Genomic DNA, 21,270 nt, shown 5'->3' on the forward strand with positions numbered 1-21,270 from the left:
GATGGAGATAGGGTTCTCCTACATTATTAGGTTGCCAGATCCAGGTTGGGAGAGACCTGGAGACTTTGGGGATGGAGCCAGGAGTGGGTGAGATTTGGGGCAGGGAAGGACCTCAGTGGAGTATATTGCTATGGAGTCCACCCTTGAAAGCAGCCCTTTTCTCCAGAGGAACTGATCTCTGTCCCCGGGAGATGAGGGGCTATAATTCCAGGTCCCACCTGGGAACTGTCATTCCTATGAGAAGGGGTTGGTTTGGGGAGGGGAGGGACTTCAGCATCTTATAATGCCCTAGAGTCCAACTTCCAAAGTGTCCATCCAGGTTAACAGATCTCTGTCATCAGGAGATCTCATGTAATCCCAGGAGATCTTCCTGGAGGTTGGTAATTCTGTACATTACTGCAAACTGGGTTGGCAAACTCCAGAGAGGGCCTCCCAAAATTACCGCTGATTTCCACTGATCTCCAGATTAATGAGACCAGTTCCCGTGGCTGGATTCTGTGGCCCCTCCCTTCCCCAAATCCTGCCCTTCTCGAGGTCTGCCCCTTTGATCTCCAGGAATTCCCCAGCCAGGAGTTGGCAACCCTACTTATGCTCAAGTTTTCCACCGGCATCAGCTCCTGTCCCTGAGAAACTCCTCTTTCCCTTTTGTTCCTGTTTTTGTGAGGGTGGGGTTGGGGAAATGCCTTGTTAAACTGTCCTTAAGGTGGATTATACGTATTGATATAGTCCTGACTTGCATAGCCCAGGAGAGCCAGATCTTGCCAGATCTCAGAAGCTAAGCAGGGTCAACCTGGGTTAGAACTTGGAGGGGAGACCACAAGGAAAGATCCAGGATTGCCACTCAGAGGCAAACCATGGCAAACCCCCTCTGAACATCTCTCGCTTTGAAAACCCTAAGTAATCATGTTGACAACTCTTTCCTGGCCCTTGACAGGGGAAATATGGGGTGGGGTTGCTAGGTCCAGGTTGGAAACCTCCTGGCGATTTGGGGAGGGATAGAAGGCCACCCTCCAAAGCTTCCTCCAGGGGACCTGACCTCTGTAGTCTGGAGATGAGCTATAATTCTGGGGGATCCTCAGGTGCCACCTGGAGGCTGGCACCCCCTGCCACAGGGTCACCATAAGTCGGCTGTGACATGACAGCCAAAGAAAAAAGTTGTCCTTCTTCCCAAGCAAAGCCACAATGTCGCAATGGGCCTGGAGCAAGTTCTCGAAGTTACTGGAGCCCTTCCGGCTGCTGGAGCTCATCACCCCCTGGAGCCAAGCCATTTGTTCCGTGGTCTCAAATATCCGACACCTCCTTAAATAGAACGGAGAGAGGGTCTGCACATTTCGGCAGGGTGGGCTGCCCTTGGAACCTTCCCCCTTGGGCCATTAAGAAATGAGTCCTGTCTCTTTGCCGGGCCACGGCACAGCTGTTGACCCGCTCCTTTTCAGGGAATTCTTGAGATGTGGGGTTTATGACTGATTCAAAGGCAAGGCTCCTCCCGGAGTTAGACCCTCACCCCTATGGTCTCCCCCGCTGTGCCTCAGCCCTTGGCTCAGGACCACTTCATTGAGCTATATATAACCCTACAAATCCAGGAGCGCAAGCTTTATCAGTACACTTTCAGGGAGGAGACAGTGCGGGCCGTGCGCTCAGCGGAGGAAAACCCATCCAGCGAGCGAACACTGCTGCCAAGGTGAGGGAGGTGTGGGGACGAGGGGCGCATAAACTGGGATCTTATAAGAAAAGCATGGCATAAAAACCCATTGTATTATTTGCTTGTGCATTAAGTAATATTACCAGGCATGTGCTTAGCATTCCCCCCCCCCCACACACACACACACACATATTGCCCATGGCAGGTGGCTATGATAAATCCCAGAGGCCCGTTGAAGCTGGCCAAATATGGGAAGGGACTGAAGAATTTTCCCGGGGGTGGGGGTGCATGAGAGCTTGCATAGCACAGTGACTAAGAGCAGGCACTGGGAAGTGCCTGGTTCGAATTTTGGCTGTCTCAAAAGCTCATTCAGCGAGCCATTCTTCATTGTCACGTTTATCCCTCCAGCCGTCGAGGTGGAAATAAATCAAGCTCGCTGCACGTTGTAGGGATGTTACAATGACTGCGCAGAACATGTGATATGTGACTTAAATTTACAGTGACATTTAGCAAGAGCTTATAGCCCCTGTACCGTCAACCTTCCCTGCTACCCGGAGAACCACAAAACTTCTGCAAATACTCTCAGACAGAAACTGTGAGCTCATTCTTGCCGAGTATCCCTGGCTGGCTGTTAGAAGATTCCCCAAAAGCAAATCATATAATTATGTTTATTGTATTATTCTAATGTATTGTTTTGTGATTGTATTGTAATTGCTACAGTTTTATGGGAAGACTGGCTTTGTTTCCATTTTATTATATCCTGGAGGACTGGGTTCAGTTTTGGGCACCCCAGTTGAAAAGGGATGTAGACAAAGTGGAGCGTGTCCAGAGGAGGGCAACAAAGATGGTGAGGGGTTTGGAGACCAAGACCTATGAGGAAAGGTTAGGGGAGCTTGGTCTGTTTAGCCTGGAGAGGAGACGACTGAGAGGGGATCTGATAACCATCTTCAAGTATTTAAAAGGCTGCTATATAGAGGATGGAGCAGCGGTGTTCTCTCTTGCCCCGGAGGGACAGACCAGAACCAATGGGATGAAATTAATTCCAAAGAAATTCCGTCTAAACATCAGGAAGAAGTTCCTGACAGAGCAGTTTCTCAGTGGAAAAGGCTTCCTCGGGAGGTGGTGTGTACTCCATCTTTGGAGATTTTTAAACAGAGCCTGGGTAGCCATCTGACAGAGAGGCTGATTCTGTGAATGCTCAATGGGGTGGCAGGTTACAGTGGATGAGCGACAGGGATGTGAGTGTTCTGCATAGTGCAGGGGGTTGGACTAGATGACCCAGGAGGTCCCTTCCAATTCTATGATTCAATGATTCTCTTACACATTATTAATACTGTATATGCTATTTGATATTCTCATCAAGGATTGTAACAAATAAATGAATGAATGACTCCTTATCCTGTCTCACAATTCCTGCTTATTGTAAGCGGTTTCCCAGGCCAGAACAGGCCTAACCCCCCCCACCCCAATCTCTCAAAGGCTCCCTCCTGGGTTCACTAACCTCTCAAGAGCAGACTGAGGACACTCCTGCTTCTCTCTCTGATCCTGAAATGTTTTCCAGACTTCTTCAGGCCCTTTAGAGGCTTGGGAATAGCCTCTTCTTTTTGTTCAATATGACGTCTTTTTTTCTTAGCTGAGGAGTCCCCTGGGGGGGGGGGGTAGAGACCACCCCCAGTTCTGAGGGTGGCCTTGTTTAGCCACATCTGCGACTGGCAGGGGGGCGACCACTTTCCTTAATGTTTAGGAACAGCTCTGCCCTGCCTCTCAATGCAAAACCTTCAGGCTGGCTGATCCCTCCAAATTAGAAACGGGTGAAGAAAAAGGCCCATAAAACAAAACAATGAGACATGCCAATTGGGCTGGCAGCCACAGTACTCAGGTTTCTCTGATTTCTTTTATTTACTTCAGAAGTGCCCTGCCTTTATCCTCGGGGGGGGGGGGGGACCCGAAATGGCTCACATTGTTCTCCTTTCCTCTGTGAGGTGGATTAGGCAGAGGTGGGAGGCTAGTCCAAGGTAACCCAAGGCAGAGCGAGCATTTGAACCTGGGTCTCACTGATGCTAGCCCCGGCGCGCTAAGCACTGTAGTGCAGGGGTAGTCAACCTGTGGTCCTCCAGATGCCCATGAACTACAATTCCCATGAGTCCCTGCCGGCAGGGGCCCATGGGTATTGTAGTCCATGGACATCTGGAGGACCACAGGTTGACTACCCCTGCTGTAGTGCATATCCAAAAACAGTGGGAATGGAGAATGAAGTGCCACTCAAATCCTGAGGACATGGTCGGGATGCCAGCCTCCAGTTGGGGCCTGGGGATCTCCCAAGGTTATAGCTCTTCACCATATTACAGGAATCAGCCTTTTCTGGAGAAAACGGATGCTTTGGAGGGTGGATTCTCAGTCCTCCCCAGGCTCCATCTGCAAATCTCCAGGGGTTTCCCCAATGGGATGAGTCCAATATTGTTATACCCCAAAAGTATTCAATAAAATCAGAGTCCAGTAGGACCTTTAAGACCAACAAAGATTTATTCAAGGCGTGAGCTTTCAAGTGCAAGCACCCTTCATCTGACGAAGGGTGCTTGCACTCGAAAGCTCACGCCTTGAATAAATCTTTGTTGGTCTTAAAGGTGCTACTGGACTCTGGTTTTATTGTGCTACTTCAGACCAACACGGCTACTCATTTGAATCTACCCCAAAGGATTCATTATTAGAATTCTCTGTTCTCCCTTGTACCTTCCTTGTTCAGTCTTTGGTGTAGTAAATAATTGTCAACGTCCTTTTGAATGACAGCTGAGTTTCTGACAGCCCTCTTTTCAACCCGAACTCAGAAATGACATCACCTCCCCGACACATTGTTCTAGGTTTCACCCCATACATCCTGGAGGGCTGCATCAACACAATGACATTGCTTGCAGGCTCGTGCCAGAATTGACATCACGAGATTAGCACAACCCCCGTGTGCTCCTTCTGCTCCAATGAGCATTAACAGGATCAGTGGAGTCCAGGGCAGGATCAGTCCATCAATCTCACTGGTCCATTCCAGATTTCCTCTGACTGGCAGCTACTGTCCAGGGTCTCAGGCAGAGGAGAGGGAGAGGGAAGGGGCCTCAACTGGAGAGGGAAGGGGCCAGCAGAAAAGACAACTGAGCAAAACCACAAATAGAGGAAGCGTCCCCCACCTGGAAAGCATTCATGCTCAGCTGCCCCTAAATCTTCTCTGAAGTTACTCCCATTCCAAGATTGATATGTCGCCACCTTTCTCTAGATGGAAGACCCTGTGCAGCTGAAGGACGAAGGGAACAAATATTTCCAAGGCAACAATTACGAGGACGCCATTCAAAGCTACTCCAAAGCACTGAAGCTCACCAATGACAAGGCGCTCCAGGCTGTCTTGTACCGAAACCGAGCAGCGTGTTTCCTGAAAAAGGTGAGGCTACAAGAGGGGGGGGGGAGGAAGGCTCACAAACAGGTGCAGAAACCAATGTCTGCAAGGTGCCATCAAGTCACAGCTGGCATACAGCGACCCCAGCACGGGGCTTTCAAGGCCAGGGAGAAGCAGAGATGGCAGGCCATGGCCTTCCCCTGCAGAGTCTCTCCTGGTGATCTTATTAGATCTATTACCCATCATTTATTGATGGGTATGCTTCCAACTCAGAAGCCAGTGAAATAAAATGAGGATTACAGAGACAATTACAGTGGTATCTGGACAAAGCTCTCCCATATCTGTGAGCTGAAGACTGGTATTATATGCCTAGAATTTTGAATACAACTTGGAGTAGGTTGAAATATTGAAAACTTCTAGGAAAAGTTTCAGAATCACAGGGGGAAACAACCACCGATGAAAGGTCTACTTTGAAAACGGAACAAAATCTAGAGTCCGTTCTGGTTGTTTCATTTATCATTAAAATAGAGATTGTATAAATATATTTTTAACTGACTTTGATAGCCTGGGATAGGTTCTCTCTTATTTTGTTGAGACAATTACAGTGACAATCTAAGGTGACCTTTGCCAAGCAAGGAAATATAACACAAAGATGTATGCAAAATAAAGTTTGAGTCCAGGGACACCTTTAAGACCAATGAACTTTTAGTAGAAGTATAAGTCTTAGTGCTCATGGACTCTTCTTCAGATACAGTGAAAGAGAATTTCCTCGACCGTCACATATAGGAAGAGGGAGTGAGTTTCCAGGGAGGGCTGGTTAGAGTCAAGATGCATAAGAAACTGGGCAGTGCTAGCTGAGATCAATGGAGGCAGTCAAATCTGTGAATGGCAATGAATTAGTATACAAATAACAATGTGAGAAGGGATGAGCATCAAAAATGCATAAGTGCCGAAGCGATAAAGACAGCTAAGATCGGGATTCCGCATTTGGTAAGACCCGCGAAAAGCAATCTGTTGGCACACAGCATAATGGAATGTTTTTACGGATTCAAGGAGAAATAAGAAGCTTAGTTTATAAGGGGGAGGGCCCTGAGTGGTCATGTCCACAGCTATACTTCCTAGCTGTATTCTGCATGATTGCACCACTTCTGAGGTTTCTGGAAGTTTGAAGAACATTTCAGGGGGTTCTCAATGGGAAAAAGGTGAGAAAGGCTGTTGGGATATGAGATTTTGAGTCCCACAGCTCTGTGATGATGGCGTGGCGCTTCAGAATCGCTGATTATGATCTCTCTTCTTCCCCAAATCACAGGAGAGCTACGCCCAGGTGGCGTCAGACGCATCTAGAGGTAGGTCTGAAAACACTCTGGGATTGGGGAGATCTGACCTAGAGGCGTTTTTGCTAGCGGCTTGCTGTTGGCTTACTGATAAGGTGACCAACTACGTGGCACAAGAGCCCACCCCAAAATTGAAAAAAGCAAAAGGTATAGTGTTGGCATAAAGCGTGTATGTGACGGGGGTGCCAGCCTCCAGATCCCCTGGCATGACAGCTCATCTCCAGACTACAGAGATCAGCTGCCCTGGAAAAAATGGCTGCTTGGGAGGGGGAACTCTGTGGAATGGGAACCCACTGAGATCTCCAGCCTCCACCCACCAATTCTCCTGGTATTTCCCAACTTGGAGCCGGCAGCCCTCAAACCAGACCCCCTTCAGCCAATTCTCCAGGAAGCTGAAGCCGTACTCAGACAATTCCAGAGGACTGTCCTTGGCAAAAGAGGACATTCTCCCCCCCTTTTATTGATGGAAAGGCAGAAGGCCTGCTTCTGGGATGTCTGGATCACGACCCAGTGTCTGCATTACAAACTGACCACATGACGCCCCCCACCCCCTGCTCTTTCCCACCAGCTATCGATATCAATCCTGCCGACATTAAGGCCTTGTATCGGCGCAGCCAGGCGCTCGAGAAACTGGGCAAGCTGGACCAGGCCTTCAAAGACATCCAAAGGTGTGCCACCATCGAGCCCCGGAACCAAAACTTCCAGGAGATCCTTCACCGTTTGGGAGCCAACATCCAGGAGAAGGTCAGTCGCAGTTCTCTCAGCTCTTACCTCCCTCTGTTGTGGGGAGAGGAAGGGAAGATGACTGTAAGCCGCTTTGAGCCTCCTTTAGGTAGAGAAAAGCAGCATATAAGAACCAACTCTTCTTCTTCTTCAGTGATATCAGAGCTCTCTCAGCCTCACCTCCCTCACAGGGTGTCTGTTGTGGGGAGAGGAAGGGAAGATGACTGTAAGCCGCTTTGAGCCTCCTTTAGGTAGAGAAAAGCAGCATATAAGAACCAACTCTTCTTCTTCAGTAATATCAGAGCTCTCTCAGCCTCACCTCCCTCACAGGGTGTCTGTTGTGGGGAGAGGAAGGGAAGATGACTGTAAGCCGCTTTGAGCCTCCTTTAGGTAGAGAAAAGCAGCATATAAGAACCAACTCTTCTTCTTCAGTAATATCAGAGCTCTCTCAGCCTCACCTCCCTCACAGGGTGTCTGTTGTGGGGAGAGGAAGGGAAGGCGACTGTAAGCTGCGTTGAGACTCCCTAGGATAGAGAACCGCAGGCTATAAAAACCTCCTCTTCTTTGGCAACAAGCCTCTATTGTTTCCGCCTCTTGAGTCTAATGCACGGCCTATGCGCTTCCTCACCCCTGCTGCAGTTGCGGATCCAGTTCTCGACCGATGCCCGAGTGCAGAAGATGTTTGAAATCCTGCTGGACGAGAACAGCGAGAAAGAGAAACGGGAGAAGGTGAGCCCTTCCGAGGGAGAGCCTGGCAGGGGGAGTCTGGTTGCTTTGGGTGGTTCCCCCTGAAATCATAGAATCATAGAGTTGGAAGGGGCCATACAGGCCATCTAGTCCAACCCCCTGCTCAACGCAGGATCCGCCCTAAGCATCCTAAAGCATCCAAGAAAAGTGTGTATCCAACCCTTGCTTGAAGACTGCCAGTGAGGGGGAGCTCACCACCTCCTTAGGCAGCCTATTCCACTGGTGAACTACTCTGGCTGTGAAATTTTTTTTCCTGATATCTAGCCTAGATCGTTGTACTTGAAGTTTAAACCCACTACTGCGTGTCCTCTCCTCTGCAGCCAACGGAAACAGCATCCTGCCCTCCTCCAAGTGACAACTTTTCGAATACTTAAAGAGGGCTATCATGTCCCCTCTCAACCTCCTTTTCTCCAGGCTGAACATTCCCAAATCCCTCAACCTATCTTCATAGGGCCTGGTCCCTTGGCCCCAGATCATCAAAATGATCTTTCAAAATATTTTTGAAAGTCTCACGAAGCACACTTCCTGCTCAAAAATGCATAAGCCCAGGGGTCATAGAACTTATGATAGGTTTCATCACCCTTGTGTGCAGAGGTGTCCATGTATACCCCACCCTATCTGATCCAGGCTGGAGCTCCTCTGTGGGGTCCCAGGACAATGTAATGCCCAGGGAATTCGCAGAGCTTTTTATGCAGAAACAACCGTTCAGATATAAATACAATTCTAAACCTCTCTGTGTTCAAGATAACAGTAGGGGCTTCTTTCCTGCTGGAACAGGACAGGGCCAAAACACTGAAAGGAAGGGGGGAAACTTGCCCGAGGATGGAGTCTTGTTCTAGCCTGTGAGGGAAGAAAGGTGTACATATAAGCACATAACCTTCTGATTACTCCAAAGACTCCCTTCCTTGAAATGCTCGTAGCAAAAGAAAGCAAAACAACAAATCGGAGAGGTTGGTGCATTTTTGGTGAAGTTCTAGCTTCCCTGCAACAGACCCAGGAAGCAGGACCACGGACAGCGTCCAGGACGGAATGCCCACTAAGCAGCTTTGTTCTGGGGTCTCTCCTGAGCTGGTGCTTGGTGGAAACAAGCCCCAAGGTTCTTGGCTGAACTGTACTGATGAAGCTTCTTTGTGGCTTTTCATTTCATGGAGCACCGTGAAATCCTTGATTTGGGGCAGCAATGCTCTGTGTTCTTGGTGCTTGTGGAGCAACAGAGGGAGGACTTCTGGAGTTCTGGTCCCTCTGGTGGACCTCCTGGTGGCACTTGGGTTTGGGCCACTGTGTGACACAGTATATTGGCCTGGGTGGGCCAACACGGCTTCTCTTATATTCTCATGTTCTCATGAACTTTGTTTGGACTGTGTCGCTCTGCTGCTTCCAAGTCCAAGAAGCACGCAAACTTTTATTTTCTCCCCTCTCCCCCCAATCAGGCAGCAAATAACCTCATTGTTCTTGGACGGGAAGAGGCAGGAGCAGAGAGGATATTCCAGAACAATGGTCTGCCCCTGCTGTTGAGGCTGATAGAAACCAAGAACCCAGAGCTGATCCTCGCGGCTGTGAGAACCCTTTCAGGGATGTGCACGGGACACAAGGCGCGGGTAAGAGGACCATGCCGTAGAAGTTCTCTGCCGGTATTTTGTGTTATCCTTCCCCACACCTCATCCTTTCCAGGTTCCACCTCCCAAACCTCCAGGAATTTCCCAGCCCAGGGTTGGCAACCAAGCTCAGACCCAAATTCTTCTTTTGCATTCTTCTTTTGAACAGGCGACCGCCATCCTTCACATGCTGGGAATCGAAAGCATTTGCAAGTGGATGTCCATAGACCATGAAGAGATCTCGCTGGCCGTCTGCCACCTTCTTCAAAGCATCATTGACTCTCTAACTGGGGAGGGCAAGCAAGAAGAACACGGGAAAGAAGATGCTCTGGTTTTGGGTAATTATCCTTGGCAACAGCCTGAGCGATTGACTATTAACCCTGAAATGGCTTGGAAAGGTTTAATTCTGGAGCAGATGATCAAGAACTAACCCACTGAGATTTGGGGCCTTGCAGAAGGCCCACCACAAGTCCAAGATGCTTGCCTTATCTGCTCCCAGATGTGTGGGTTTAAGACAACCAATGCACATCAGTACAGATGTTGCCTGATAATAAAATATTTTTACCAGCCCATCTGCCTGCCTGCCTGTCCATCCATCTGTCCATCTATCTAATCTCTCCTTCCTTCCTTCCTTCCTTCCTTCCTTCCTTCCTTCCTTCCTTCCTTCCTTCCTTCCTTCCTTCCTTCCTTCCTTCCTTCCTTCCAACCAACCAACCAACCAACCGGCCTGCCTGCCTGCCTGCCTGCCTGTCTAATCTGTGCTTGTATAAGTTTATGATCATTTTTATCCTGAAAGAAATAAAGAACCAACTTGTGTATCACCTTGGGGTCTTGTTGCCTGGAGGCCATTTGGAGCTCCCCCCTAGGCGAGCAGGCAAATTGCCATTAATGGGCAAATGGCCCCATTCATGTAATTATGTTTTGCTAAAAACGAGGTTGCTTAATGCCAGTATTGCCTACCCCGATTGGCAAAGGATTTCAGGCAGAGAAAATTGTCAACATTTCCTTCCTGTGCTCCTTTAATTGGAGATGCTGGGGACTGAACATGGAACCTTCTGCACCCCGGTCCATGCTGTACTGCAAAGACCGGACCCCCCTGGCAGATAAAAAGCTGGGATATTTAACCCAACATCCATCTCACTGAAATAATTTTGCATTGAACCGCTGTTGTCTTCCATGCAGACCCCAAGAAGGATCTGAGGAAGGTCACCCTGCACCTTCTGGACATGCTTCCGAATAAGCAGGTGTCGGGGCAAGGCCGGGATCGGGCGCTCAACCTGCTCAACAAAAACGTGCCAAGGAAGGACCAAAGGAACCATGACAACAGCCGGACCCTCTTTGTAGTGGACAATGGTAAGTGCCCTTTCAAAGAGCCGGCAGAGTTTAATGTGCAACACGGCGACCTGCAAAAGCTGCTTAAAAAGAATAAAAAGTGTTATTGAGAAGAGAAACAACTTTGTGAGGAAGAGAGGAAAGAGAGTCCTGTCTAACTGTTGATCTGCATTTGTTGTTTCTGTCCTGGAAGCAAGCAGGAAGGAAGTGAGCTCGAAGGAGCAGGAAGTCTCCAATTGTGCCAATCAGTACACGGGGAGATTCTTTGAAAATATCAGAAAGTTCCTTTTCTAACTATGCTAAATATACATCTCCTCCATTGCCCCCTACAGGATATTCTTCATACAGTTTTGATCATGCACACTACAGATCTTGAAAATTCCAACAAAAGTTCTCTCTTCCAGTCGAGGCTTTGCAACCCGAGAACACACAAAATCAGCATGCAGCTGAAATATTTACACCCCAAGCTCTTATTTATATAACAGTGAGAGGTGTAGAAGCATGGTAACAGTGCCGTTCACAAATATGTTGGTCCAAATTGCTGAGAACACTTTCTGGCTGCCCAGTATTTTCAGACCATCAGCCATAGCTCCATATGCTAAGGCTCCAGGTTCAGTTCTTGACATCTCCTGACCAAGGATTTTCAGCCTGCAAGAGATGTGATGTGACAGGTCCTTGCCTGGAGAGTTGCTGCCAGTCAGAGCAAGTGATACCGAGCTAGAGGAACCAGTTGTCTGGCTTAGTGTAAGGCAACTTCTTAGGTTAGGACCCCTCATTCTAACTTGAGGTCATTCTTGTGTCCTTTGCCCTTGGCCCTTCCCAGGTCTGAAAAAAATTCTGAAACTTGCCGGCCAGATCCCAGACATGCCCAATTGCCTGCCGCTGACAGAGAACACTCAGCTGACAGCTTCCGTCCTCCTGAACAAATTGTACGATGACTTACGATGCGATGCTGAGAGAGACACCTTCCGGCAGATCTGTGAAGAGTACATTCAGTGAGTCCGGCTTTTGGGTCTCATATGGGGTCTCTGCACTGTACTAACTCATGTTTCATTTGGCTTCACCCAACGCTCTCGATATTTTCTGTGCCCCCACCTGCCTGTAGGAGCAAAATTGACCCCAAAGACATGGACAAGACTCTGCATGCCATCCAGGTAGTGTCTGGAGTCTTGCAAGGGCCTTTCGATCTGGGCAACATGCTGCTGGGAATGAAGGGCGTCATGGAGATGATGGTGGCCCTATGTGGCTCCGACAGAGAGATTGACCAGCTGGTGGCCGTGGAAGCCCTCATCCACGCCTCGACCAAGCTCAGCCGGGCGACCTTCATCATCACCAATGGAATCAGCTTGCTGAAAGAAATTTACAAGAAGACCAAGAACGAGAAGATCAAGATCCGAGCTCTGGTGGTAGGTTCTCCCAAGCCTATCACGCTTGGTGGAGAGAATGTCCTGGAATTAAGCAGTCCTGGAGTTAAGCAGTGGCAAGATTGTTCCACTGATCATTAGGGGTGCATAGCCCATGAGCCAGAGCAATCCATCAGATGACAATTTCATTTGCTGTGTAAAATGCATGCCAAGGAAAGGGAGCTGCCATGGGTACAAAATAATAATTGGGCATGCCAAACAGGAGAACCATGTGTCCCCATCCTGGTTATGGACTTCTCCATATTCTTATTTTACTTGTTGGTGAGTTCCTGTTTCTTTGGGCGGGGGGAGGTGCCGTTTCACGCATGTTTTGCTCCCTCTAGTGGTGGATTCAATATCTCACATGTTTATTTCCAGCATACTTCCCCGCAGATTTAAACCTCAGGTTTCTATATATGGAACATAAACTGGTGTGATATCAAATCCACCACTAGGTGGAGCAAAATACATACAGAATGGGGAGGGAGGAGAAACAGGAACAAAACAGTGAAAAAAGCAAGAATGTGGAAAAGACCCAACCATCTTGGCTTTGAAAACTATTTTTGTGTGTTTCTCTCATAGTCTTTCCCATCATTTTGAACGGATTGCATTTGGTTAGCTTTTCATACATTTGGTTAGCTCTTTCTTTTTATTACATACTGCTCAGAAATGCGTTCAAATCAGAAATTGTCTACCCATTTGTCACATGGGCAGTGATAGTGATACTTTTTTTTTTAATTCTCACTTTAGGGCCTTTGCAAGTTGGGCTCTGCTGGGGGGACTGACTACGGCCTTCGCCAGTTTGCCGAGGGATCTACTGAGAAGCTAGCCAAACAGTGTCGGAAGTGAGTGATTGGTCTGGAGGGCCCTATAGTGTTACGGGTGGGAGAGATTATTTAGCAGGCCAGTCTTAGCCTTCCGTCAGGATTCTTAGCAGGACAATCTTCGTCACTGCAAAGTGAAGCGGCAGACATGTTTGCCCTCTGTCTGCTGCCCAGGTCTGGAAAGTGCCATCGGGTCACTACCGAATTATGGCAAGAAACCAACAGAGGTGGTCTCCCATCCAAGTAATAACCAGGGCCGACCCTGCTTAGCTTCAGATACTGACTAAGATGAGGTAGCTTTGACCATCTCCATCAACACATCTGTCATGTAGGTTAACAAGAAGCAGCAGAGATATAAGGAAATACCAATGACACAAAAAGGTAGAGGCAGGATCCAGTGAGCCATCTGGGAGGCCTTGAATCAATCTGAAATATGACCCCCCCTCCCCATTCCATCACACACACATAGAATCTCATGAGTTAGAGGAGACAGAAAAATATTTCTAAATGTCCTTTATCCTAGGAATGGGCTTGCAGGTTAAAGCATTCCCTTGACTGGGATTCCCAGGTTGAGAGTACCCACTCCCTTTCCCACAGGAGTGTTAGAATAGGGAAAATCTTTAGTATGCATGATTAAACAGAACATGAAGAGTGTCCTGCAGGGGGCATCGGAGGAAATGTGTATTTAGTATAGTTAGAATAGGAACTTGCTGATGATTTTCAAAGAATCGCCTCCAGTGTCCTGATTGGCTCAGCAGGAAACTTCCTGCTCCCTTGAGCCCACTTCCTCCCTGCTTGCCTCCAAAACAGAGCTGGCTACATGAACAGCAGAACAGTTAGTTAGGTCTCTCCTCTCTCTCTCTTTCAGTACAACATTGTTTCCCTTCACAATAAATCTATTCCATTCTTTGTTCTGCGATCCCCTTTGCAAATTGAAACTCTGCCAACACAGAGTAGGTTCCAGATGGAAAGCCGACTTTCTAGAGGTCTGGAGAATATTGGGGGAACAAGAAGGCTGGAAGCCGACAAGACCCCCCCCCCAATGAATGCAGACCTAGGGCATGCTGCAGCAGTCTCTGCGGTGGGCAAGGTGAACACCCGGCTTCTGTTCCTGCAGATGGCTATGCAACCCCGCCATAGACACCCGCACCCGGAAATGGGCCATCGAAGGGCTAGCCTACCTGACCCTGGATGCTGACGTCAAGGACGATTTTGTGGAGGACGAGCCAGCCATGCAAGCCATGTTTGAACTGGCCAAGGTAATGCCTCTGCATTCACTTGCACACGTGCAATACATTTGCAGACTCTCACATGCCCACCGAACACAGCCCACCCTTGTAGAAGACGCCATTCACGGCTCTCCACGTCTCACAACCTCTCAATTTTCCCTCTGCAGACAAGCGACAAGACCATCTTATACTCCGTGGCTTCCGTCTTGGTCAACTGCACCAACAGCTACGACGTCAAGGAAATCCTCCCGGAACTTGTGCAGCTGGCCAAATTTTCCAAGCAGCACGTCCCTGAGCAGCACCCAAAGGTAGGCAGGCTGGAACCACAGAGGACGGCTATGAAAGCTTCGGAAGGTCAATAGCCTAGGCCAGGGGCAGTCAAACTGCGGCCCTCCAGATGTCCATGGGCTACAATTCCCATGAGCCCCTGCCAGCACTGCTGGCAGGGGCTCATGGGAATTGTAGCCCATGGACATCTGGAGGGCCGCAGTTTGACTACCCCTGGCCTTGGGTTGCTAGCAGGGTGAAGGAAAAGACAAGAGGCAGAGGGCATGGACATGCTAGCCGTGGAATTGGAGTGGACTACAAGGCCTCTGAGTGACAGCCAGCCCACCTACAGGGTCTCAAAGGGCCCCCTTTTCTGTCCCACCCAGGACAAGAAGGACTTTGTCGAGAAGCGAGTGAAGCGTTTGATCAAGGCAGGAGTCACCTCCGCTCTGGTTTGCATGGTGAAGGCGGACAGCGCCATTTTGACGGATCAGACCAAAGAACTCTTAGCGCGGTAAACTTGCCTACATTTGTGCGTGTACAAAAATCGGGTGGGAGGGTAGAGGGCTAGCTTGGTGTAGTGGTGAAGAGGGTAGCCTTGGGTCGTGACAGCCATGGCCCTGCTCTGCAAAATAAATGTATGCCTGCATCCATAGACTGTAAGCCAGGGAGGGACTGGAGCTCAATGGCAGAGCATCTGCTGGCATGCAGAAGTTCCCCGGTTCGGTCCTCAGTCTCTGGACCTCTCTGGTGTGAAAAACCTCTGCCTGAAACCCTGCAGAGCCGCTGCCGGTTGAGTAGACAATACTGACACTGATGGGCCAGGGGTCTGATTCGGTGTGAGGCAAATTCATGCAAGCTGCTCAATAGAGGATCCTGTAAAGTTCATCGGCCCATTTAGGGCAGCCTATAAAATAACAATTGTACGTATGTTTTGGGCAGCGTTTTCCTTGCCTTGTGTGAAGATCCCAAGGACCGTGGCGCCGTTGTGGCTCAAGGAGGTGGAAAGGTAAGTGCAATTCTACTCCAAGCCAGCTTGGTGTTGTAGTTAGGAGCATGGTTTTCTAATCTGGAGAGCTGGGTTCGATTCCCTGCTCCCCCACATGCAGCCAGCTGGGTGACCTTGGGCTTGTCACGGCACTGAGAAAGCTGTTCTGCCCAAGCAGTAATATCAGGGCTCTCTCCGCCTCACCCACCTCACAGGGTGTCTGTTGTGGGGAGAGGAAAGGGAAGGTGATTATAAGCCACTTTGAGACTCCTTCAGGTAGAGAAAAGCAGCAGATAACAACCAACTCTTCTTCTTCGGTAATATCAGGGCTCTCTCAGCCTCCCCTCCCTCACAGGGTGTCTGTTGTGGGGAGAGGAAAGGGAAGGTGATTGTAAGCCGCTTTGAGACTCCTTCGGGGAGAGAAAAGCGGCATATAAGAACCAACTCTTTCTTCCACGTTCATCCACAGGCCTTGATCCCATTAGCTTTAGAAGGCACAGAAACGGGCAAAATCAGAGCGTCACATGCCCTTGCAAAGATTGCCGCCGTCTCCAATCCAGACATAGCATTCCCTGGAGAAAGAGTGAGTAAAGCCCTTGTTTTCTGTAGATTTGGGGTCGCAGCAACAGTGGGAAGGGCCGGGATCCAACAACTGGACAGGGATGCCAAGATGTCTGCCTCTCTCCTAGGTCTACGAGGTCGTGCGGCCGCTGGTCAGCCTTCTGAACACTGAGAGGGACGGCTTGCAGAATTTTGAGGCTCTGCGTGGCCTCACTAACTTCTCTGGGAGAAGCGACAAACTCAGGTAAGCTCTGCAGCGGGGATTCCCCGTCCTTTTCGAGCCTGCAGGCACGTTTGGAATTCTGATATGGCCTGGTAGCCGTGGCGACAAAATGGCTGACACAAAATGGCTGCCGCAGGAGGCGGAGGCAGCCACAGAAATGATTGTCACGGCTTGACTGCAGGAACACACTGCAGATCCTGATGCTGTGGTCGTGGCTGCTGGTGAAGCCACATTTTAGAACATCTGCATAGCCAATCAGATCTCAAATGGTCAGATGCCCCACTTGGCTCCATTCTATTCCTAAAAAAACATGTGATGGAGGCCAGGAAACATGGCCAGCTTGGTAGCACAATTAGCTTCTAATCTGGCACAATTAGCTCATTGGGTTTGTTGGAAATGAAGGACTGTGCTATGACCTTATTAGAGCTGATAAGGCTAGATAGGCCGGTTCTGATGGCCTTCTCTTGATATGTTCTGCTGCCGTCACTTACAACAGAAGGTTTCTAGAGAGGGAAGGCAGCATGGCATAGCCCGATCTTGGAAGCGAAGCAGTGTCGGTGTTTGGAAGGAAGACCACCAAGGAAGGCTCTGCAGAGGAAGGCCATGGCCAACCTTCCTCTGCTTCTCACCGGCCTTGAAGAAAGCTCCTTTCTGCGGTCAACCTAAGTTGGCTACCAAGCGACAGTACAACACAAGCACAAAGCCACAGAAGGCTTCACTTTCCCAAAGCTCCAAGCTTGGAGCAGCATCTCTGTTTCTGCGGTGCCCAACCAGCTTTCAGCTGAGAACGAATGTTTCTCTCCCGCCCCAGGCAAAAGATCATCAAGGAGAAAGCCATGCCCGAGATAGAAAACTACATGTTTGAAAACCACGATCAACTCCGGCAGGCGGCGACGGAATGTATGTGCAACCTGGTGGTCAACAAAGAGGTACGAAGTGTCCCGCTTTTCTGTTTTCAAGAGAAAAGGTATCCCCTGTGCAAGCACCAAGTCATGTCTGACCCTTGGGGTGACGCCCTCCAGCGTTTTCATGGCAGACTCAATACGGGGTGGTTTGCCAGTGCCTTCCCCAGTCGTTACCGTTTACCCCCCAGCAAGCTGGGTACTCATTTTACCGACCTCGGAAGGATGGAAGGCTGAGTCAACCTTGAGCCGGCTGCTGGGATCGAACTCCCAGCCTCGTGGGCAGAGCTTTCAGACGGCTGCCTTACCACTCTGCGCCACAAGAGGCTCTTTTTCAAGAGAAGGAGGCCCCCAAATCCTGGGACCCCTGGAGGAATCCCCCTTGGCTGTATTGTAAGCCGCCTGTGTGTCGTTCTTTCCTTCTGCAGGTTCAAGAGAGATTTCTCGCTGACGGAAACGACCGGCTCAAGCTGGTTGTGTTGTTGTGCGGGGAGGACGACGACAAAGTCCAGAACGCAGCAGCGGGAGCCCTGGCCATGCTGACCGCGGCCCACAAGAAGCTGTGCCACAAGTTGACCCAAGTGGTAAGAAGAGCCTCACTGTCCAAAAGAGCATCTCTTTCGTGAAGTGCATAGTACGATATTCGGAACCAAGCATCTTCCAATGGAAATGCTCAGTTGTAGCATTGCAATGTAGGGGGTGGCAGACCTTCTAGATGTGTGATTAGTCGGCAGTTACGAAAATAATTGATCCACTCTTAGCTACAGAAGAGGGCCATTCTGTACAAGAGCTAATGGCCCATTACCTTGGCAGGGAGGATCATTTTCAGAATTTCTCTCTCTCTCTTTGGTTAATGTCGTCATGGAGACTGGAGTCATGTACTTTTCCTCCACTTTCGGTCCATTGCAAGTAGATTTTGACGTTTCACACTGTACGATCCAGTCGCAAAGTGATTTAGAGCAGGGGTAGTCAACCTGTGGTCCTCCAGATGTCCATGGACTACAATTCCCATGAGCCCCTGCCAGCAAACGCTGGCAGGGGCTCATGAGAATTGTAGTCCATGGACATCTGGAGGACCACAGGTTGACTACCCCTGCTCTAAAGCAGATTGAAAGGAGGCCCCAATCCCTTCACCACTTCCCATCTGTTATTTACCAAAGTGTATCAACCATCAGTCTAAGAATCCCCAAATTATATCCCGGCTCAAAGGAGTACATAAGAAACACCTAAGACGGATGGTATCCGCCAACTTAGCTGCCCTGTCATCAATTAATGTTCTAAATTCATTTTAATCTATGTATTAATTGTACTGATCGATTCAGTTCAATTGATTGTACAATTGTACAATTGATTCAAGTTGTACTGAAGATTGAGGCAGGTGACAGTGGATGAGCGATAAGGTGGGGAGTGTCCTGCACAGTGCAGGGGGTTGGATTAGATGACCCAGGAGGTCCCTTCCAACCGTATGATTCTGTGATTGCATCGTTACGTCTGTGGTACACTGCCTTGAGCCAGCTTGGCCCAGAGGATGGTCTAAAAAATAAAATAAAAGTCTGAAAAGATGACAAACAATCTGGGATGCTGAAAGGCTTCTCCTAGACAGACATGTGCGTGTTCTCTGACTCAGGGGTAGTCAACCTGTGGTCCTCCAGATGTTCATGGACTACAATTCCCAGCAAACGCTGGCAGGGGCTCGTGGGAATTGTAGTCCATGAATATCTGGAGGACCACAGGTTGACTACGCCTGCTCTAACTGGTTTTCCTGAAGGGTCCATGGATTGCATCAGAGGGCGAGCAAAACCCTCATGCCTTTCCTTCCTCTTGCAGACCACCCAGTGGCTGGAGATTCTCCAGAGACTTTGCCTCCACGACATACTGGACATCCAGCACCGCGGTCTGGTGATTGTTTATAACCTCATCCACGCCGACCAAGAGCTGGCCAAGAAGCTGGTGGAGAGCGAGATGCTGGAGATTCTGACCGTGATCGGCAAGCAAGAAGACAAGCCCGGAGTCCAGCACGTCATCAAGGCCGCCCGTGATTGCCTCGTTCAATTCATGGACTACGGCCTGATCAAACCCGTGTCTCAGCCATAAGAGTGCCGCAAGTGGAAATCTGGAACGATGAGGACTAGGGGAGCAGGAAGGCTGAATATGGGCCCAAACCACCATTTTAAAAAATCAGTGTGTTTCCAAAGCTACGTAAGCTGCCGACGACTTATGACAACCTCACAGGGTTTTCAGGATATGAGACTGACATGTGGTTTGCCGTTGCCTCCCTCTGCACAACAACCCTGGCCTTCCTTGGTGGACTCCTATTCGATCGCTAACCGGGGCCGACCTGCTTAGCCTCTGAGATCTGATGAGATTAGACCACGTAGGGAAGTTTGTATTCTGTATGCAGTGCCTTTATATGGAGCACAAAATTGGCCCTTTGGTCTTGTAGAAGTGAGGGTAGTTTTTGTAAGTATTAGATCCTTGCTGTTAGTTTGTCAGGGGGGACTCTGACTTTTCGTATAGAATCATAGTGTTGGAAAGGACCTCCAGGGTCATCTAGTCCAACCCCCTGCAGAATGATAACTAAGTGGTTTGATGGGGTTGTTGTCATTCTCGGACGGTAGTTTCTTAATAAAAAGGAGACCTTGGCCGAAGGCTGCACTCGTCTGACTTGCTTATACACAGTTGAATTCCAGTGACACCCATGGTGCTCTCAGAGGTGGTTTGACATGGCAGTCGGTGCCAGCATAGGGGCAGTCAAAGGGGCCCTTCCTCCTCCCTTTTCCAGCAGTGGAGAATCAGGTTGGATCCAGATCATTCCCTTTCCACATGTATAGTCTGTAGCAGGCAGGAACGTTCCAAAAGCCTAACCTTAAACTCCAGGGAATGCCATCTTCATGGTGTCTTCCACTCAGCTGTCTTTGACATTTGGGCTCTTCCACTTTATCAAACACCTTCTAACATACTGATAGAGCCTCTTGTGGCGCAGAGTGGTAACACAGCAGTCATGCAGTCTGAAAGCTCTGCCCATGAGGCTGGGAGTTCGATCCCAGCAGCCGGCTCAAGGTTGACTCAGCCTTCCATCCTCCCGAGGTCGGTAAAATGAGGACCCAGCTTGCTGGGGGGTAAACGGTAATGACTGGGGAAGGCACTGGCAAACCACCCCGTATTGAGTCTGCCATGAAAACACTGGAGGGCATCACCCCAAGGGTCGGACATGACCCGGTGCTTGCACAGGGGATACCTTTACCTTTACTAACATACTGAAGTGTCAAACTTTCCTTTCCCTGCCCAGCCAGAAGTCATGTCTCTTTCTGCAGTCGGTGGTCTCATCTCATTCCTTACCATCGCTTTTTTAAAAAATGCCCGTTCAAAGGGGAGACAGCCGAGGCAGGACAACAGAAACCATAACAAAGATTGCAATCTCAAGACCATCATTGAGACCATTAGCTAGAGATTTTTCGGGGGGTGGGGGGGTGGAGGGAGAGAAAAAGCAGAAATGAAAACTGAAGACACCCACCGAGGTTGGTAAACAATAGATTAAGCATGACCAATCTGGAACAGGACGAGGACTAGGATAACAGTTCTCTTCAGTTAGGGAACCGGGCAAAGGGTTGATGGAAGTATATCTTTGCTGCACACACCCCAAAAATCAATTGCAGATGTTTGAACTCTGGATCTGTGGCCCAACAAAACTCTCTCTTATCTCTATTTGTTCTCTACGGTTAGGGAACTGCAGTCATTTCCACAGCTGTCTGTATTCTCCAGGTCTCCTCCGTATTGGTTTCTTGCCCATCGTAAGGGGGACAGTGGGGAGAACATAATGGTGACGACTGGGGCACAACCCGTTGTCATGGCTTAACTATTAGTTCTGGGGATAGCAGGCCAGTTCCCTTGCATGAGATCATAAATGCAATCATGCGTCTTAATGCAAAAAAAAAAAAAACACACATTGAGAAACCCACTAGCAAAATAAATAAACACTTGGGGTGAAATTCCTTGGGGAGGTTGGAGGGGTCCCCCTGAGCTCTGAACACAGATCAGATGGTCACTCTTTTTTTTTTTTTTTGAGTTTCGCTGCTAAATATAGATAAGGGTTTGTCTTTCCCTAATGGTAGCATTAATTC

At 49.2% G+C, this 21,270-nt stretch overlaps 1 protein-coding gene across 1 annotated transcript; it reads left to right on the plus strand.

Annotated features, from left to right (window-relative positions):
* The first annotated feature begins 1,536 nt into the window (after positions 1-1,536).
* UNC45B (unc-45 myosin chaperone B) lies at positions 1,537-19,791 on the plus strand. Its single transcript, XM_077312016.1, has 20 exons — positions 1,537-1,681; positions 4,905-5,066; positions 6,331-6,367; positions 6,924-7,099; positions 7,718-7,807; positions 9,256-9,423; positions 9,590-9,758; positions 10,603-10,773; positions 11,576-11,747; positions 11,858-12,158; positions 12,906-13,000; positions 14,097-14,238; positions 14,376-14,516; positions 14,862-14,989; positions 15,418-15,484; positions 15,933-16,046; positions 16,153-16,268; positions 17,059-17,176; positions 17,578-17,733; positions 18,977-19,791. The coding sequence occupies exons 2-20, from the start codon at positions 4,905-4,907 to the stop codon at positions 19,241-19,243; spliced, it is 2,790 nt and encodes a 929-aa protein (XP_077168131.1). The 5' UTR covers positions 1,537-1,681; the 3' UTR covers positions 19,244-19,791.
* The last annotated feature ends 1,479 nt before the right edge of the window (positions 19,792-21,270 follow it).

The sequence above is a fragment of the Paroedura picta genome, chromosome 15 (assembly GCF_049243985.1).
Source record: "Paroedura picta isolate Pp20150507F chromosome 15, Ppicta_v3.0, whole genome shotgun sequence".
Classification (NCBI taxonomy): Eukaryota; Metazoa; Chordata; class Lepidosauria; order Squamata; family Gekkonidae; genus Paroedura; species Paroedura picta.